We start from the raw sequence: 20,013 nt of genomic DNA, 5'->3' as shown, positions 1-20,013 counted from the left end.
AAGTGTCTGGGTACCAGTGTGTGGTAGTGTCTGGGTACCAGTGTGTGGAAGTGTCTGGGTACCAGTGTGTGGAAGTGTCTGGGTACGAGTGTGTGGAAGTGTCTGGGTACCAGTGTGTGGTAGTGTCTGGGTACCAGTGTGTGGTAGTGTCTGGGTACCAGTGTGTGGAAGTGTCTGGGTACGAGTGTGTGGAAGTGTCTGGGTACGAGTGTGTGGTAGTGTCTGGGTACGAGTGTGTGGAAGTGTCTGGGTACCAGTGTGTGGTAGTGTCTGGGTACCAGTGTGTGGTAGTGTCTGGGTACCAGTGTGTGGTAGTGTCTGGGTACCAGTGTGTGGAAGTGTCTGGGTACGAGTGTGTGGAAGTGTCTGGGTACCAGTGTGTAGTGTCTGGGTACGAGTGTGTGGTAGTGTCTGGGTACCAGTGTGTGGTAGTGTCTGGGTACCAGTGTGTGGTAGTGTCTGGGTACCAGTGTGGGGAAGTGTCTGGGTACCAGTGTGTGGAAGTGTCTGGGTACCAGTGTGTGGTAGTGTCTGGGTACCAGTGTGTGGTAGTGTCTGGGTACCAGTGTGTGGTAGTGTCTGGGTACCAGTGTGTGGAAGTGTCTGGGTACCAGTGTGTGGTAGTGTCTGGGTACCAGTGTGTGGTAGTGTCTGGGTACCAGTGTGTGGTAGTGTCTGGGTACCAGTGTGTGGTAGTGTCTGGGTACCAGTGTGTGGAAGTGTCTGGGTACCAGTGTGTGGTAGTGTCTGGGTACCAGTGTGTGGTAGTGTCTGGGTACCAGTGTGTGGAAGTGTCTGGGTACCAGTGTGTGGTAGTGTCTGGGTACCAGTGTGTGGTAGTGTCTGGGTACCAGTGTGTGGTAGTGTCTGGGTACCAGTGTGTGGTAGTGTCTGGGTACCAGTGTGTGGTAGTGTCTGGGTACCAGTGTGTGGTAGTGTCTGGGTACCAGTGTGTGGTAGTGTCTGGGTACCAGTGTGTGGTAGTGTCTGGGTACCAGTGTGTGGTAGTGTCTGGGTACCAGTGTGTGGAAGTGTCTGGGTACGAGTGTGTGGAAGTGTCTGGGTACGCAGTGTGTGGTAGTGTCTGGGTACGAGTGTGTGGAAGTGTCTGGGTACCAGTGTGTGGTAGTGTCTGGGTACCAGTGTGTGGTAGTGTCTGGGTACCAGTGTGTGGTAGTGTCTGGGTACCAGTGTGTGGAAGTGTCTGGGTACGAGTGTGTGGAAGTGTCTGGGTACCAGTGTGTGGAAGTGTCTGGGTACCAGTGTGTGGTAGTGTCTGGGTACCAGTGTGTGGAAGTGTCTGGGTACCAGTGTGTGGTAGTGTCTGGGTACCAGTGTGTGGAAGTGTCTGGGTACCAGTGTGTGGTAGTGTCTGGGTACCAGTGTGTGGTAGTGTCTGGGTACCAGTGTGTGGTAGTGTCTGGGTACCAGTGTGTGGTAGTGTCTGGGTACCAGTGTGTGGTAGTGTCTGGGTACCAGTGTGTGGTAGTGTCTGGGTACCAGTGTGTGGAAGTGTCTGGGTACCAGTGTGTGGTAGTGTCTGGGTACCAGTGTGTGGTAGTGTCTGGGTACCAGTGTGTGGTAGTGTCTGGGTACCAGTGTGTGGTAGTGTCTGGGTACCAGTGTGTGGTAGTGTCTGGGTACCAGTGTGTGGTAGTGTCTGGGTACCAGTGTGTGGTAGTGTCTGGGTACCAGTGTGTGGTAGTGTCTGGGTACCAGTGTGTGGTAGTGTCTGGGTACCAGTGTGTGGTAGTGTCTGGGTACCAGTGTGTGGTAGTGTCTGGGTACCAGTGTGTGGTAGTGTCTGGGTACCAGTGTGTGGTAGTGTCTGGGTACCAGTGTGTGTGTGTAGTGTTTATCCCTTCAGCTAATGTGCTGAAGCACTGTCTCATTACTGTTCTGTCCCAGAGGAATCTGTGTCCTGCTAGAGTGGAGCTGAACGACACTCTGTCACTGTAATTAATGCTGGGGGAGAGGGCCTCAGAGCGGAGCTGGAAGTGAGCTGGGGAGTGGGCCTCAGAGCGGAGCTGGGGAGAGGGCCTCAGAGCGGAGCTGGAAGTGAGCTGGGGAGAGGGCCTCAGAGCGGAGCTGGAAGTGAGCTGGGGAGTGGGCCTCAGAGCGGAGCTGGAAGTGAGCTGGGGAGAGGGCCTCAGAGCGGAGCTGGAAGTGAGCTGGGGAGAGGGCCTCAGAGCGGAGCTGGAAGCGAGTTGAATTAAGGGCCTCAGCTTGGAGATCAAGGGTGCTGTCGTGAGAGTTTGGAAGTTCCTAATGAAGCCAGAGAGAGAGCTGTGTGAGAAGCTCCATAGGAAGTACTGATGGGTGAGGAACCATCTTGGAGCTGCACGAGGAGGACTAGGGAATTCCTAAACTGTTAGCTACTGTATAGCGTCTAGGTGGGCTGGTCTCTGCTGGGCTATTAGAGGGGCTGGAGAAGGGGGTGTGTGAAATGTGTGGAGCATAGTCAAATAGGATCTGTTCATGATCCCTAACCTCGTGGGTGGGCAACGATACGCTCTCTGGGAACCGTTCCTGTGACACTGAAACATGACTGGCCACATCCCTCTAATGTAGGGCAAGTGTTTCTCTTCACCATCAATCATTCATACTATCCTACACTAAACCCCCCTCTATACGAATATGTTCCTAATGGCTCCCTCTTCCCTTCATAGGGCTCTGGTCAAAAGTAGTTCACTATAAATGGCTCTCTATTCCCTTTATAGGACTCTGGTCAAAAGTAGTGCACTATAAAGGAAATAGGGTGTCATTGGGTATTCCCTCTCCACTACGTGTCTCTCTATAGGAGACAGAAAAACACAGAATGAATAACATTTTCTCTCTCGTTGTTTTTTTCTCCCTGCAGAGATTACGAAGATTATCGACCAAATACAGGACAGAGAAGATCTACCCCACCAACGTCGGGGAAAAGGAAGACAATGTGAAGAAGAACCGCTATAAAGACATACTGCCCTGTATGTAATCATGTGTAGCCAAAGCTGTGTGTGTTCTGTGTGTGTAGTGTTTCTCTGTGTGTGTAGTGTGTGTCTGTGTGTGTGTTTCTCTGTGTGTAGTGTTTTGTGTGTGTGTGTGTGTGTGTGTGTGTGTGTGTGTGTGTGTGTGTGTAGTGTTCTCTGTGTGTAGTGTTCTCTGTGTGTAGTGTTCTCTGTGTGTAGTGTTCTCTGTGTGTAGTGTTCTCTGTGTGTGTCTGTGTAGTGTTCTGTGTGTGTGTGTGTGTGTGTGTGTAGTGTTCTGTGTGTGTGTGTGTGTGTGTGTAGTGTTCTGTGTGTGTGTGTGTGTGTGTGTGTGTGTAGTGTTCTGTGTGTGTGTGTAGTGTTCTGTGTGTGTGTGTAGTGTTCTGTGTGTGTCTGTGTGTGTGTGTAGTGTTCTGTGTGTGTGTGTAGTGTTCGTGTGTGTGTGTGTAGTGTTCTGTGTGTGTCCTCTCTAATGGTTCTTACTGTCAGGGTAATAGATGGATATTACTGGAAAGAATCACATTAATTCTAGAGGCCAGAAGGGCTCTGAGTGGACTGGACAAATAAACTCTGGCCACAGCCCCTCACAACACACACATCCTCTTGGCCCTTCTTCCCCACAGCATAGCATCCAAGCCCCCCCCACACACACACACACACACACACACACATCATCTCTGCCCCACTCCCCTCTTCTCTTCCTGAACAACATGGCATCATGGAGGACATCTTACAGGATACTAACCTCTACCTGAACAACATGGAGGACATCTTACAGGATACTAACCTCTAGCTGAACAACATGGAGGACATCTTACAGGATACTAACCTCTACCTGAACAACATGGAGGACATCTTACAGGATACTAACCTCTACCTGAACAACATGGAGGACATCTTACAGGATACTAACCTCTAGCTGAACAACATGGAGGACATCTTACAGGATACTAACCTCTACCTGAACAACATGGAGGACATCTTACAGGATACTAACCTCTACCTGAACAACATGGAGGACATCTTACAGGATACTAACCTCTACCTGAACAACATGGAGGACATCTTACAGGATACTAACCTCTACCTGAACAACATGGAGGACATCTTACAGGATACTAACCTCTACCTGAACAACATGGAGGACATCTTACAGGATACTAACCTCTACCTGAACAACATGGAGGACATCTTACAGGATACTAACCTCTACCTGAACAACATGGAGGACATCTTACAGGATACTAACCTCTACCTGAACAACATGGAGGACATCTTACAGGATACTAACCTCTACCTGAACAACATGGAGGACATCTTACAGGATACTAACCTCTACCTGAACAACATGGAGGACATCTTACAGGATACTAACCTCTACCTGAACAACATGGAGGACATCTTACAGGATACTAACCTCTACCTGAACAACATGGAGGACATCTTACAGGATACTAACCTCTACCTGAACAACATGGAGGACATCTTACAGGATACTAACCTCTACCTGAACAACATGGAGGACATCTTACAGGATACTAACCTCTACCTGAACAACATGGAGGACATCTTACAGGATACTAACCTCTACCTGAACAACATGGAGGACATCTTACAGGATACTAACCTCTACCTGAACAACATGGAGGACATCTTACAGGATACTAACCTCTACCTGAACAACATGGAGGACATCTTACAGGATACTAACCTCTACCTGAACAACATGGAGGACATCTTACAGGATACTAACCTCTACCTGAACAACATGGAGGACATCTTACAGGATACTAACCTCTACCTGAACAACATGGAGGACATCTTACAGGATACTAACCTCTACCTGAACAACATGGAGGACATCTTACAGGATACTAACCTCTACCTGAACAACATGGAGGACATCTTACAGGATACTAACCTCTACCTGAACAACATGGAAGCCCTTCTGCCTCTTAATTCAGAACATCATGACTCCTATGGATGGATGGATGGAGGCTACGGATGGATGGATGGAGGCTACGGATGGATGGAGGCTACGGATGGATGGATGGAGGCTACGGATGGATGGATGGAGGCTACGGATGGATGGATGGAGGCTACGGATGGATGGATGGAGGCTACCGATGGATGGATGGAGGCTACCGATGGATGGATGGAGGCTACCGATGGATGGATAGAGGCTACCAATGGATATATGGAGGCTACCGATGGATGGAGGCTACCGATGGATGGAGGCTACCGATGGATGGATGGATGGATGGAGGCTACCGATGGATGGATGGAGGCTGCCGATGGATGGATGGATGGAGGGGATGGATGGATGGATGGAGGCTACGGATGGATGGATGGATGGATGGATGGAGGCTACCGATGGATGGATGGAGGCTGCCGATGGATGGATGGATGAGGGGATGGATGGATGGATGGAGGCTACGGATGGATGGATGGATGGATGGAGGCTACCGATGGATGGATGGAGGCTACCGATGGATGGATGGATGGATGGATGGATGGATGGAGGCTACCGATGGATGGATGGATGGAGGCTACCGATGGATGGATGGATGGAGGCTACCGATGGATGGATGGATGGAGGCTACCGATGGATGGATGGATGGAGGCTACCGATGGATGGATGGATGGAGGCTACCGATGGATGGATGGATGGATGGATGGAGGCTACCGATGGATGGATGGATGGAGGCTACCGATGGATGGATGGATGGAGGCTACGGATGGATGGATGGAGGCTACCGATGGATGGATGGATGGAGTCTACCGATGGATGGATGGATGGATGGATGGAGGCTACCGATGGATGGATGGATGGAGGCTACCGATGGATGGATGGAGGCTACCGATGGATGGATGGATGGAGGCTACCGATGGATGGATGGAGGCTACCGATGGATGGATGGATGGATGGAGGCTACCGATGGATGGATGGATGGATGGAGGCTACCGATGGATGGATGGATGGAGGCTACCGATGGATGGATGGATGCTACCGATGGATGGATGGATGGAGGCTACCGACGGATGGAGGCTACCGATGGATGGATGGATGGAGGCTACCGATGGATGGATGGATGGAGGCTACCGATGGATGGATGGATGGATGCTACCGATGGATGGATGGATGGATGGAGGCTACCGACGGATGGAGGCTACCGATGGATGGATGGATGGAGGCTACCGATGGATGGATGGATGGAGGCTACCGATGGATGGATGGATGGAGGCTACCGATGGATGGATGGATGGAGGCTACCGATGGATGGATGGATGGAGGCTACCGATGGATGGATGGATGGAGGCTACCGATGGATGGATGGATGGAGGCTACCGATGGATGGATGGAGGCTACCGGTGGATGGATGGAGGCTACCGATGGATGGATGCTACGGATGGATGGATGGATGGATGGATGGAGGCTACCGATGGATGGATGGATGGAGGCTACCGATGGATGGATGGATGGAGACTACCGATGGATGGATGGATGGATGGATGGAGGCTACCGACGGATGGATGGATGGAGGCTACCGACGGATGGATGGATGGAGGCTACCGACGGATGGATGGATGGAGGCTACCGACGGATGGATGGATGGAGGCTACCGATCGATGGATGGATGGAGGCTACCGATCGATGGATGGATGCTACCGATGGATGGATGGATGCTACCGATGGATGGATGGAGGCTACCGATGGATGGAGGCTACCGATGGATGGATGGATGGAGGCTACCGATGGATGGATGGATGGATGGAGGCTACCGATGGATGGATGGATGGAGGCTACCGATGGATGGATGGAGGCTACCGACGGATGGATGGATGGATGGATGGAGGCTACCGATGGATGGATGAATGGAGGCTACGGATGGATGGATGGAGGCTACCGATGGATGGATGGATGGAGGCTACGGATGGATGGATGGATGGATGGAGGCTACGGATGGATGGATGGATGGATGGATGGAGGCTACGGATGGATGGATGGATGGATGGAGGCTACCGATGGATGGATGGATGGATGGAGGCTACCGATGGATGGATGGATGGAGGCTACCGACGGATGGATGGATGGAGGCTACCGACGGATGGATGGATGGAGGCTACCGACGGATGGATGGATGGAGGCTACCGACGGATGGATGGATGGAGGCTACCGACGGATGGATGGATGGAGGCTACCGACGGATTGATGGATGGATGGAGGCTACCGACGGATTGATGGATGGATGGAGGCTACCGACGGATGGATGGATGGAGGCTACCGACGGATGGATGGATGGAGGCTACCGACGGATGGATGGATGGAGGCTACCGACGGATGGATGGAGGCTACCGATGGATGGAGGCTACCGATGGATGGATGGATGGAGGCTACCGATGGATGGATGGATGGATGGATGGAGGCTACCGATGGATGGATGGATGGATGGATGGATGGAGGCTACCGATGGATGGATGGATGGATGGATGGAGGCTACCGATGGATGGATGGATGGATGGAGGCTACCGATGGATGGATGGATGGATGGATGGATGGAGGCTACCGATGGATGGATGGATGGAGGCTACCGATGGATGGATGGATGGATGGATGGAGGCTACCGATGGATGGATGGATGGAGGCTACCGATGGATGGATGGATGGAGGCTACGGATGGATGGATGGATGGATGGATGGAGGCTACGGATGGATGGATGGATGGATGGAGGCTACCGATGGATGGAGGCTACCGACGGATGGATGGATGGAGGCTACCGACGGATGGATGGATGGAGGCTACCGACGGATGGATGGATGGAGGCTACCGACGGATGGATGGATGGAGGCTACCGACGGATGGATGGATGGAGGCTACCGACGGATGGATGGATGGAGGCTACCGACGGATGGATGGATGGAGGCTACCGACGGATGGAGGCTACCGACGGATTGATGGATGGAGGCTACCGACGGATGGATGGATGGATGGAGGCTACCGACGGATGGATGGATGGAGGCTACCGACGGATGGACTGATGGAGGCTACCGACGGATGGATGGATGGAGGCTACCGACGGATGGATGGATGGAGGCTACCGACGGATGGATGGAGGCTACCGATGGATGGATGGATGGAGGCTACCGATGGATGGATAGATTGATGGAGGCTACCGATGGATGGATAGATTGATGGAGGCTACCGATGGATGGATGGATGGAGGCTACCGATGGATGGATGGAGGCTACCGATGGATGGATGGAGTCTACCGATGGATGGATGGATGGAGGCTACCGATGGATGGATGGATGGATGGAGGCTACCGATGGATGGATGGAGGCTACCAATGGATGGATGGATGGATGGAGGCTACCGATGGATGGATGGATGGATGGAGGCTACCAATGGATGGATGGAGGCTACCGATGGCTGGATGGATGGAGGCTACCGATGGATGGATGGATGGATGGATGGAGGCTACCGATGGATGGATGGATGGAGGCTACCGATGGATGGATGGATGGAGGCTACGGATGGATGGATGGATGGATGGAGGCTACGGATGGATGGATGGATGGATGGAGGCTACCGATGGATGGAGGCTACCGACGGATGGATGGATGGAGGCTACCGACGGATGGATGGATGGAGGCTACCGACGGATGGATGGATGGAGGCTACCGACGGATGGATGGATGGAGGCTACCGACGGATGGATGGATGGAGGCTACCGACGGATGGATGGATGGAGGCTACCGCGGAACGACGGATGGAGGCTACCGACGGATTGATGGATGGAGGCTACCGACGGATGGATGGATGGATGGAGGCTACCGACGGATGGATGGATGGAGGCTACCGACGGATGGACGGATGGAGGCTACCGACGGATGGATGGATGGAGGCTACCGACGGATGGCTGGATGGAGGCTACCGACGGATGGATGGAGGCTACCGATGGATGGATGGATGGATGGAGGCTACCGATGGATGGATAGATTGATGGAGGCTACCGATGGATGGATAGATTGATGGAGGCTACCGATGGATGGATGGATGGAGGCTACCGATGGATGGATGGAGGCTACCGATGGATGGATGGAGGCTACCGATGGATGGATGGATGGAGGCTACCGATGGATGGATGGATGGATGGAGGCTACCGATGGATGGATGGATGGAGGCTACCGATGGACGGATGGATGGATGGATGGGGGCTACCGATGGATGGATGGAGGCTACCGACGGATGGATGGATGGAGGCTACCGACGGATGGATGGATGGAGGCTACCGACGGATGGATGGATGGAGGCTACCGATGGATGGATGGATGGAGGCTACCGATGGATGGATGGATGGAGGCTACCGATGGATGGATGGATTGATGGAGGCTACCGATGGATGGAGGATGGATGGAGGCTACCGATGGATGGATGGATGGATGGAGGCTACCGATGGATGGATGGATGGAGGCTACCGATGGATGGATGGATGGAGGCTACCGATGGATGGATGGAGGCTACCGATGGATGGATGGAGGCTACCGATGGATGGATGGATGGATGGAGGCTACCGATGGATGGATGGATGGATGGATGGATGGATGGATGGAGGCTACCGATGGATGGATGGAGGCTACCAATGGATGGATGGATGGATGGAGGCTACCAATGGATGGATGGATGGATGGAGGCTACCGATGGATGGATGGAGGCTACCGATGGCTGGATGGATGGAGGCTACCGATGGATGGATGGATGGAGGCTACCGATGGATGGATGGATGGAGGCTACCGATGGATGGATGGATGGAGGCTACGGATGGATGGATGGAGGCTACCGATCGATGGATGGAGGCTACCGATGGATGGAGACTACCGATGGATGGATGGATGGAGGCTACCGATTGATGGATGGAGGCTACCGATGGACGGATGGATGGATGGAGGCTACTGATGGATGGATGGAGGCTACCGATGGATGGATGGATGGAGGCTACCGATGGATGGATGGATGGATGGAGGCTATCGATGGATGGAGGCTACGGATGGATGGATGGACGGACGGATGGATGGAGGCTACGGACGGATGGATGGAGGCAACGGGCGGATGGATGGATGGAGGCTACGGTGGATGGATGGAGGCTACGGGTGGATGGATGGATGGAGGCTACGGTGGATGGATCGAGGCTACGGAGGGATGGAAGCTATACGGAGGGATGGATTGATGGAAGCTATACGGAGGGATGGATGGATAGAGGCTACGGATGGATGGATAGAGGCTACGGATGGATGGATGGATAGAGGCTACAGGTGGATGGATGGATTGAGGCTACAGGTGGATGGATTGATTGAGGCTACGGGTGGATGGATTGAGGCTACGGGTGGATGGATGGAGGCTACGGAGGGATGGATGGATGGATGGAAGCTATACGGCGGGATGGATGGATAGAGTGTGCGGATGGATGGATAGAGGCTCTACGGATGACGGATGGATAGAGGCTATACGGGTGGATGGATAGAGTCTATACGGGTGGATGGACGGATGGAGGCTACGGATGGACGGATGGAGGCTACGGATGGATGGATGGATGGATGGAGGCTACCGATGGATGGATGGATGGAGGCTACGGGTGGATGGATGGAGGCTACGGAGGGATGGATGGAAGCTATACGGATGGATGGATGTATAGAGGCTATACGGATGACGGATGGATGGATGGATGGATAGAGGCTATACGGGTGGATGGATAGAGGCTATACGGGTGGATGGATGGATGGATAGAGGCTATACGGATGGATGGATAGAGGCTATACGGGTGGATGGATGGATGGATAGAGGCTATACGGGTGGATGGATGGATGGATGGATGGATAGTCTATACGGGTGGATGGACGGATGGAGGCTACGGATGGATGGATAGAGGCTATACGGGTGGATGGATGGATGGATAGAGTCTATACGGGTGGATGGATAGATGGATGGATAGAGTCTATACGGGTGGATGGACGGATGGAGGCTACGGATGGACGGATGGAGGCTACGGATGGATGGATGGATAGAGGCTACCGATGGATGGATGGATGGAGGCTACGGGTGGATGGATGGAGGCTACGGAGGGATGGATGGATGGATAGAGGCTATACGGATGACGGATGGATGGATGGATAGAGTCTATACGGGTGGATGGATGGATCGATAGAGGCTATACGGATGACGGATGGATTGATGGATAGAGGCTATACGGATGGATAGAGGCTATACGGGTGGATGGATGGATGGATAGAGTCTATACGGGTGGATGGACTAATGGAGGCTACGAATGGACGGATGGAGGCGACGGATGGAGGCTACGGATGGATGGATTGAGACTACGGGTGGATGGATTGAGTCTACGGGTGGATGGATGGAGGCTACGGATGGATGGATGGAAGCTATACAGAGGGATGGATGGATAGAGGCTACAGATGGATAGAGGCTACGGGTGGATGGATCGATGGAGGCTACGGGTGGATTGATTGATGGAGGCTACGGGTGGATGGATGGATGGAGGCTACGGGTGGATGGATGGATGGAGGCTACGGGTGGATGGATGGATGGAGGCTACGAATGGACGGATGGAGGCGACGGATGGAGGCTACGGATGGACGGATGGAGGCTACGGATGGATGGATGGAAGCTATACAGAGGGATGGATGGATAGAGGCTACGGGTGGATGGATGGAGGCTACGGGTGGATGGATGGAGGCTACGGGTGGATGGATGGAGGCTACGGGTGGATGGATGGATGGAGGCTACGGGTGGATGGATGGATGGAGGCTACGGGTGGATGGATGGATGGAGACTACGGGTGGATGGATTGAGTCTACGGGTGGATGGATGGAGTCTACGGGTGGATGGATGGAAGCTATACGGAGGGATGGATGGATAGAGGCTATACGGATGACGGATGGATGGATGGATGGATAGAGGCTATACGGGTGGATGGATGGATGGATAGAGGCTATACGGGTGGATGGATGGATGGATAGAGGCTACGGGTGGATGGATGGATGGATAGTCTATACGGGTGGATGGATGGATGGATAGTCTATACGGGTGGATGGACGGATGGAGGCTACGGATGGAGGCTACGGATGGATTCATGGATGGAGGCTACGGATGGATTCATGGATGGAGGCTACGGATGGATTCATGGATGGAGGCTACGGATGGATCAGTCAAATATAGTGTTTATATAATATTATTGTTGTACAATGCTGAAAACATTTTACATGATTTATTTGTTCTATTTACCAGCCACATCCTTGGTCTTTATTCCTTCTAATCTGTTGCTCTCTTTTTCTCCTGCTCCTTTCCACTCTCCCTTCCTCTCCCTTCCTCTCCCTTCCTCTCCCTTCCTCTCCCTTTCTCTCCCTTCCTCTCTCTCTCAATTCAATTTAAGGGGCTTTATTGACATGGGAAACTAGCTCTTGCTCTTTTCCTCTCCTCTCGCTCTCTTCTCTTTTCCTCTCCTCTCGCTCTCTTCTCTTTTCCTCTCCTATCACTCTCTTCTCTTTTCCTCTCCTCTCGCTCTCTTCTCTTTTCCTCTCCTCTCGCTCTCTTCTCTTTTCCTCTCCTATCGCTCTCTTCTCTTTTCCTCTCCTCTCGCTCTCTTCTCTTTTCCTCTCCTCTCGCTCTCTTCTCTTTTCCTCTCCTATCACTCTCTTCTCTTTTCCTCTCCTCTCACTCTCTTCTCTTTTCCTCTCCTCTCCTCTTGCTCTCTTCTCTTTTCCTCTCCTCTCGCTCTCTTCTCTTTTCCTCTCCTCTCGCTCTCTTCTCTTTTCCTCTCCTATCACTCTCTTCTCTTTTCCTCTCCTCTCGCTCTCTTCTCTTTTCCTCTCCTCTCGCTCTCTTCTCTTTTCCTCTCCTCTCGCTCTCTTCTCTTTTCCTCTCCTCTCGCTCTCTTCTCTTTTCCTCTCCTCTCGCTCTCTCTCTCTTTCCTCTCCTCTCCCTCTCTTCTCTTTTCCTCTCCTCTCGCTCTCCTCTCCCTCTCTTCTCTTTTCCTCTCCTCTCGCTCTCTTCTCTTTTCCTCTCCTCTCGCTCTCTTCTCTTTTCCTCTCCTCTCGCTCTCTTCTCTTTCCTCTCCTCTCGCTCTCTTCTCTTTTCCTCTCCTCTCCCTCTCTTCTCTTTTCCTCTCCTCTCGCTCTCTTCTCTTTCCTCTCCTCTCGCTCTCTTCTCTTTTCCTCTCCTCTCGCTCTCTTCTCTTTTCCTCTCCTATCGCTCTCTTCTCTTTTCCTCTCCTCTCGCTCTCTTCTCTTTTCCTCTCCTCTCGCTCTCTTCTCTTTTCCTCTCCTCTCGCTCTCTTCTCTTTTCCTCTCTCTCGCTCTCTTCTCTTTTCCTCTCCTCTCGCTCTCTTCTCTTTTCCTCTCCTCTCGCTCTCTTCTCTTTTCCTCTCCTCTCGCTCTCTTCTCTTTTCCTCTCCTCTCGCTCTCTTCTCTTTTCCTCTCCTCTCGCTCTTCTTTTCCTCTGTCTCTCTCTCTAACATGTATCCTCTTCTCTCCCACAGTTGACCACACGAGGGTAAAGCTGACTTTAAAAACAACCAATCAGGATTCAGATTACATCAATGCCAGCTTCATCAAGGTACAGTTGACTTTCTACACACCTCAGACCTGTGACTGCATGATGGGACCTCACCCCTCTGCCCTCCCACGGCTTACACAGCCTTTTTGCCTCAGCCTTTTTGCCTCAGCCTTTTTGCCTTAGACATGTAAGGTGTCAGGAGAAAGCCGGTGGTCCTGGGTGACAGGGTTTGTGGGTGGGGGGGGGGGGGAGCAGATGTGTGGAGATAAGCTTACAGGCCCTCAAACATATCACCAGTACGTCTTCAGTTTCACCCTGAATGTCTGTCCAGTCAGAGGTCAACACTTTAAATAGACCAGAAGGAATGCTGAAGGATAGACAATTGTAACACCTAGTCCACAAAAAGTTGTTTTGTTTAGTAGCTAGAGGCGACAGGGCCTTCCAGGTGATAGTCATGCGGAGCATAGCAACCTGCACACTGTGTGGAAGCTAATGACACTCAGCTGTGTCACACAAGGTGATCAATTACACCCTTAAAAACTCAGAGACCTTTACCAACAGGCTGGCCTGAATAAAGATGTCTGAGTGTTTTCCTCCTCCCTATCCTCCACTTCCTCCCTCCTCCGCTTCCCCTCTCCTCCGCTTCCCCTCTCCTCTCTCTCCTCCGCTTCCCCTCCTCCGCTTCCCCTCTCCTCCGCTTCCCCTCTCCTCCGCTTCCTCTCTCTCCTCCACTTCCTCTCTCTCCTCCACTTCCTCCCTCTCCTCTGCTTACCCTCTCCTCCCTCTCCTCTGCTTCCCCTCTCCTCCCTCTCCTCTGCTTCCCCTCTCCTCCCTCTCCTCTGCTTCCCCTCTCCTCCCTCTCCTCTGCTTCCCCTCTCCTCCCTCCCTCCTCCTCTTCCTCCTTCCTCCGCTTCCTCTCTCCTCCGCTTCCTCCTCTCCTCCACTTCCTCCCTCCTCCGCTTCCCCTCTCCTCCTCCCTCTCCTCCACTTCCTCTCCCTCTCCTCCGCTTCCTCTCTCCTCCTCTTCCTCCCCCCTCCTCCTCCTCTGCTTGTCCTCTCACTAAACTAACTGTGTGTTAGTTCATCCAGCCCTCTAATATTAGTTGTGTTACCAGGGAATGGATGGTCCAGAGGCCTACATCGCTACCCAGGGTCCTCTACCCAACACTGTCATCGACTTCTGGAGAATGAACTGGGAGTACAGTGTAGCCGTGAGTCTCTCTCTCACTCTCTCACACACACACACACACACACACACACACACACACACACACACATATATACACACACACACACACACACACACACACACACACACACACACTGAGACACACACATATATACACACACATATATACACACACACACACACACACACACTGAGACACACACACACTGAGACACACACACACTGAGACACACACACACTGAGACACACACACATGTATACATATACACACACTGTTTTTGCCACTGCTCTCTGAGACTTTAATTCCTAGGAAGCGCTGTTTGTTAATGTGTTTATAACATATGCTGTGTGTCAGGTTTATTACCATGTGATGGAACAGAATACAGACATTGGAATGTCCATTTTTCTAGCATGATGTAAATTGAAAACCTTTCCGTTTCTTATGTCGCAGGTCATCGTAATGGCATGTCGAGAATTCGAGATGGGAAGGGTAAGAGTTTGGTCCTGAAGCCGTCCATATGGTATTATACTATAGTAATATGAAAGAACCACTTTCACTGTTGATTTGACAGGAAGAGCCCTTCAGTGTCTGGAGTAAGATATTTCTGTTGATAATACTGAAGGGTTTTCATATCTCCCTCTTTCATACGTGTTTGATAGAGATAGAGAGTTTCATATGTTGTTTTGTGGAGAATGTGGTTTAGGCTTTGAAACGCAAACCTGTCTTTTTCCTATTTTCTGTTAGAAAAAGTGTGAGCGGTACTTTCCCCAGTTTGGTGATGAGCCCATGTCTTTTGGCCCGTTCAGAATCTCCTGTGTAAGTGACACACACACACACACATCACACACACTCACATTCTCACACACATACACACACACACACCCCTTCATTGTATTTACTGAGCGCCAGCCAGCCCATCCTCCAGCTATGCAGAGCCTCATATTAAAGGAGAGAGCTATTTTAAAGTGTCCTCTTTAGTCACAGTGTTCTACAGTGATGAACTTGTCCTCCAGAGACGGTGGAGCTCCATGTTCTGGGGTTAGTATGCTGTCCAGTATGGAAGGGCTAAGTGGGAACTACTTTGGCTGTGTTATTACATATGGAGTCTTTACTAGAGCCAGTCACTGTGGCTGTAGTATTCAGTAGTCATGTAAAGGGAACATGTACATTTGATACACACAGAGTCCAGTCAGCAGTCCTCAGTGTAACAGGCAGACAGAGGGCCAGACAGGACTGTATAAAGAGGCAGACCGTGGCCTTTGACTAACTGAAGAGACTCCGAGTGTTCTCTGTGTGTCCCAAGCCAATACACACAGTCAGAAGTAGCTTCTGTAGAAAGGCTCATTGTAACAAGTAGACTAGGACTTAGTGTCTTGTTGTTTTACAATACAACATGTCAACTGATCTCCGCCACTATGGTTAGCTGGACTTCCCTATTTAAATAACCATACATATGTATGTATGTATGTATGTATGTATGTATGTATGTATGTGTATATATGTTTTCTGAAGCATTGCTTTTTCAAACCTGTTACAGTTGGGTTTAATCCTCTGTTTCTCCTGGCAGGAATCAGAACAGCCCAGAACGGACTATTTCATCAGGACCCTGACAGTGGAGCATGAGAATGTGAGTTCTCTTTTCTTCCCCACTAACATATAGAAACACAATGGCCTTTCAGTTTCATCATTCACATGACATCAATCCGCTCTTTCTGGAAACTCATTTCCTCTCTCCCCTTCTCTCTCACGCCCTCTGTCTATCACTTCTTGCTCCTCGCTCTCACTCTCTCTCCCTCCCTTTCTGCGTGTCTCTCTCCCCCTTCTCTTCCTCTCCCCCCCTCCCCCTCCCTACAGGAGACACGGAGGATAACCCAGTTCCATTACATCAACTGGCCAGACCATGACGTTCCCTCGTCCTTTGACTCCATCTTGGATATGATTGGTCTGATGAGAGAGTACCAGGAGCATGATGATGTACCCATCTGTATACACTGCAGGTACACACACACACACTCCGTGAAGCCGTCCATTTAAAGCTAGAAGCAATGGATAGAGAAGTGCGGAAACAATATCACAGGAGATAACTACCAAGTATGTGTGTATCTTCAGACCGCTGCTACACACACACACACACACACACACACACTCACACACAGCTGCGGAGGTCTGTGGGGGGCGCACTGCAAACCACCAGCTCAGCTCTTTCTATTCCCCTTTGATTTCTGGTCCTCAATTAATTAACGTCAAGAAGTCCCTTCAGGGCCGTCATTATTATTATCATCATCAGGCTGATCGGAGCCACATGTATGTTCCTCTACTGGCCCTGGGGATTCACTGCTCACTACCGTGGGAGAATGTAGGGGGGAGACGGGATGTTGTGGCCAGGGGGGCTTAAGGATGTTAAGTGTGTCAACATAAACTCAGCAAAAAAAGAAACGTCCTCTCACTGTCAACTGCGTTTATTTTCAGCAAACTTAAAATGTGTAAATATTTGTATGAACATAAGATTCAACAACTGAGACATAAACTGAACAAGTTCCACAGACTCCTGACTAACAGAAATTGAATAATGTGTCCCTGAACAAAGGGGGGTCAAAATGAAAAGTAACAGTCCATATCTGGTGTGGCCACCAGCTGCATTAAGTACTACAGTGCATCTCCTCCTCATGGACTGCACCAGATTTGCCAGTTCTTGCTGTGAGATGTTACCCCACTCTTCCACCAAGGCACCTGCAAGTTCCTGGCCCTAACCCTCACCCTCCGATCCAACAGGTCCCAGACTTGCTCAATGGGATTGAGATCCACTGACATTCCTGTCTTGCAGGAAATGACAAACAGAACGAGCAGTATGGCTGGTGGCATTGTCATGCTGGAGGGTCATGTCAGGATGAGCCTGCAGGAAGGGTACCACATGAGGGAGGAGGATGTCTTCCCTGTAATGCACAGCGTTCAGATTGAGCTTGTTATCATTGCAGGCAGTCCGATGCTGCTGTGACACACCGCCCCAGACCATGACGGACCCTCCACCTCCAAATCGATCCCGCTCCAGAGTACAGGCCTCGGTGTAACGCTCATTCCTTCGACGATAAACTCCAATCCGACTATCACCCCTGGTGAGACAAAACCGCGACTCATCAGTGAAGAGCACTTTTTACCAGTCCTGTCTGGTCCAGCGAAGGTGGGTTTGTGCCCGTTGATGCCTGGTGAGGACCTGTCTTACAACAGGCCTACAAGCCCTCAGTCCAGCCTCTCTCAGCCTATTGAGGACAGTCTGAGCACTGATGGAGGGATTGTGCGTTCCTGGTGTAACTCGGGCAGTTGTTGTTGCCATCCTGTACCTGTCCCGCAGGTGTGATGTTCGGATGTACCGATCCTGTGCAGGTGTTGTTACACGTGGTCTGCCACTGCGAGGACGATCAGCTGTCCCTCCTGTCTCCCTGTAGTGCTGTCTTAGACGTCTGACAGTACGGACATGGCAATTTATTGCCCTGGCCACATCTGCAGTCTTCATGCCTCCTTGCAGCATGTCTAAGGCATGTTCACACATGAGCAGGGATCCTGGGCATCTTTCTTTTGGTGTTTTTCAGAGTCAGTAGAAAGGCCTCTTTAGTGTCCTAACTGTGACCTTAATTGCCTACCGTCTGTAAGCGTCTTAACGACCGTTCCACAGGTGCATGTTCATTAATTGTTTATGGTTCATTGAACAAGCATGGGAAACAGTGTTTAAACCCTTTACAATGAAGATCTGTGAAGTTATTTGGATTTTTACGAATTGTCTTTGAAAGACAAGGTCCTGAAAAAGAGAAGTTTCTTTTTTTGCTGAGTTTATATACCGTAGCTTAGAACATACACTCTCTGAATGTTAGTTCCAGCTGTAAATCCACCAAGCCTAATGGAAGCTGTGAGATGTAGTCTGTGTGTCTCTAGGCTGTGCATTCTGTTTCTGTCTGATTGTTGTTGTGTTTTGACAGTGCTGGCTGTGGGAGGACAGGCGCCATCTGTGCTATAGACTACACGTGGAACCTACTAAAGGCTGGGGTACGTACAATATGAAACACACACACACAGTGTTGCCTTTGCTGTTTCCTGGAGCACAGATAGACCACTGAGTGTATTGTTCTTGTTGGTTTGTAGAAGATTCCAGAAGACTTCAACGTGTTCCGGCTGATTCAGGAGATGAGAACACAGAGGCATTCTGCTGTTCAGACCAAGGTAATGAGGCATTCTGCTGTTCAGACCAAGGTAATGTGGCATTCTGCTGTTCAGACCAAGGTAATGTGGCGTTCTGCTGTTCAGACCAAGGTAATGAGGCATTCTGCTGTTCAGACCAAGGTAATGAGGCATTCTGCTGTTCAGACCAAGGTAATGTGGCGTTCTGCTGTTCAGACCAAGGTAATGTGGCGTTCTGCTGTTCAGACCAAGGTAATGTGGCGTTCTGCTGTTCAGACCAAGGTAATGTGGCGTTCTGCTGTTCAGACCAAGGTAATGAGGCGTTCTGCTGTTCAGACCAAGGTAATGAGGCGTTCTGCTGTTCAGACCAAGGTAATGTGGCGTTCTGCTGTTCAGACCAAGGTAATGTGGCGTTCTGCTGTTCAGACCAAGGTAATGTGGCATTCTGCTGTTCAGACCAAGGTAATGAGGCGTTCTGCTGTTCAGACCAAGGTAATGAGGCGTTCTGCTGTTCAGACCAAGGTAATGTGGCGTTCTGCTGTTCAGACCAAGGTAATGTGGCGTTCTGCTGTTCAGACCAAGGTAATGAGGCGTTCTGCTGTTCAGACCAAGGTAATGTGGCGTTCTGCTGTTCAGACCAAGGTAATGTGGCGTTCTGCTGTTCAGACCAAGGTAATGAGGCGTTCTGCTGTTCAGACCAAGGTAATGAGGCGTTCTGCTGTTCAGACCAAGGTAATGAGGCGTTCTGCTGTTCAGACCAAGGTAATGAGGCGTTCTGCTGTTCAGACCAAGGTAATGAGGCGTTCTGCTGTTCAGACCAAGGTAATGAGGCGTTCTGCTGTTCAGACCAAGGTAATGAGGCGTTCTGCTGTTCAGACCAAGGTAATGAGGCGTTCTGCTGTTCAGACCAAGGTAATGAGGCGTTCTGCTGTTCAGACCAAGGTAATGTGGCGTTCTGCTGTTCAGACCAAGGTAATGAGGCGTTCTGCTGTTCAGACCAAGGTAATGTGGCGTTCTGCTGTTCAGACCAAGGTAATGTAGGCGTTCTGCTGTTCAGACCAAGGTAATGTGGCGTTCTGCTGTTCAGACCAAGGTAATGAGGCGTTCTGCTGTTCA

At 51.2% G+C, this 20,013-nt stretch overlaps 1 protein-coding gene across 8 annotated transcripts in view; it reads left to right on the top strand.

Moving 5' to 3' along the window:
* LOC106593735 (tyrosine-protein phosphatase non-receptor type 12) overlaps positions 1 to 20,013 on the top strand; it is a 115,629-nt gene that overhangs the window by 55,812 nt on the left and 39,804 nt on the right. For all 8 annotated transcript variants that reach the window (XR_006770703.1, XM_045722471.1, XM_045722475.1 and 5 more), the window contains exons 2-10: positions 2,861 to 2,969; positions 13,521 to 13,597; positions 14,653 to 14,748; positions 15,178 to 15,216; positions 15,472 to 15,543; positions 16,295 to 16,354; positions 16,582 to 16,724; positions 18,699 to 18,765; positions 18,862 to 18,939. Coding sequence is in view for 7 of the 8 variants with exons in the window: in XM_045722471.1 (XP_045578427.1) it covers positions 2,861 to 2,969; positions 13,521 to 13,597; positions 14,653 to 14,748; positions 15,178 to 15,216; positions 15,472 to 15,543; positions 16,295 to 16,354; positions 16,582 to 16,724; positions 18,699 to 18,765; positions 18,862 to 18,939 (741 nt within the window). In the remaining variant the exon portion in view is untranslated. The remainder of the gene's footprint in view (positions 1 to 2,860; positions 2,970 to 13,520; positions 13,598 to 14,652; positions 14,749 to 15,177; positions 15,217 to 15,471; positions 15,544 to 16,294; positions 16,355 to 16,581; positions 16,725 to 18,698; positions 18,766 to 18,861; positions 18,940 to 20,013) is intronic.

The sequence above is a fragment of the Salmo salar genome, chromosome ssa07, assembly GCF_905237065.1.
Source record: "Salmo salar chromosome ssa07, Ssal_v3.1, whole genome shotgun sequence".
NCBI classification, from domain to species: Eukaryota; Metazoa; Chordata; class Actinopteri; order Salmoniformes; family Salmonidae; genus Salmo; species Salmo salar.
The sequence above is the reverse complement of the archived record's forward strand: the minus strand, read 5'-3'. Positions and strand labels throughout refer to the sequence as shown.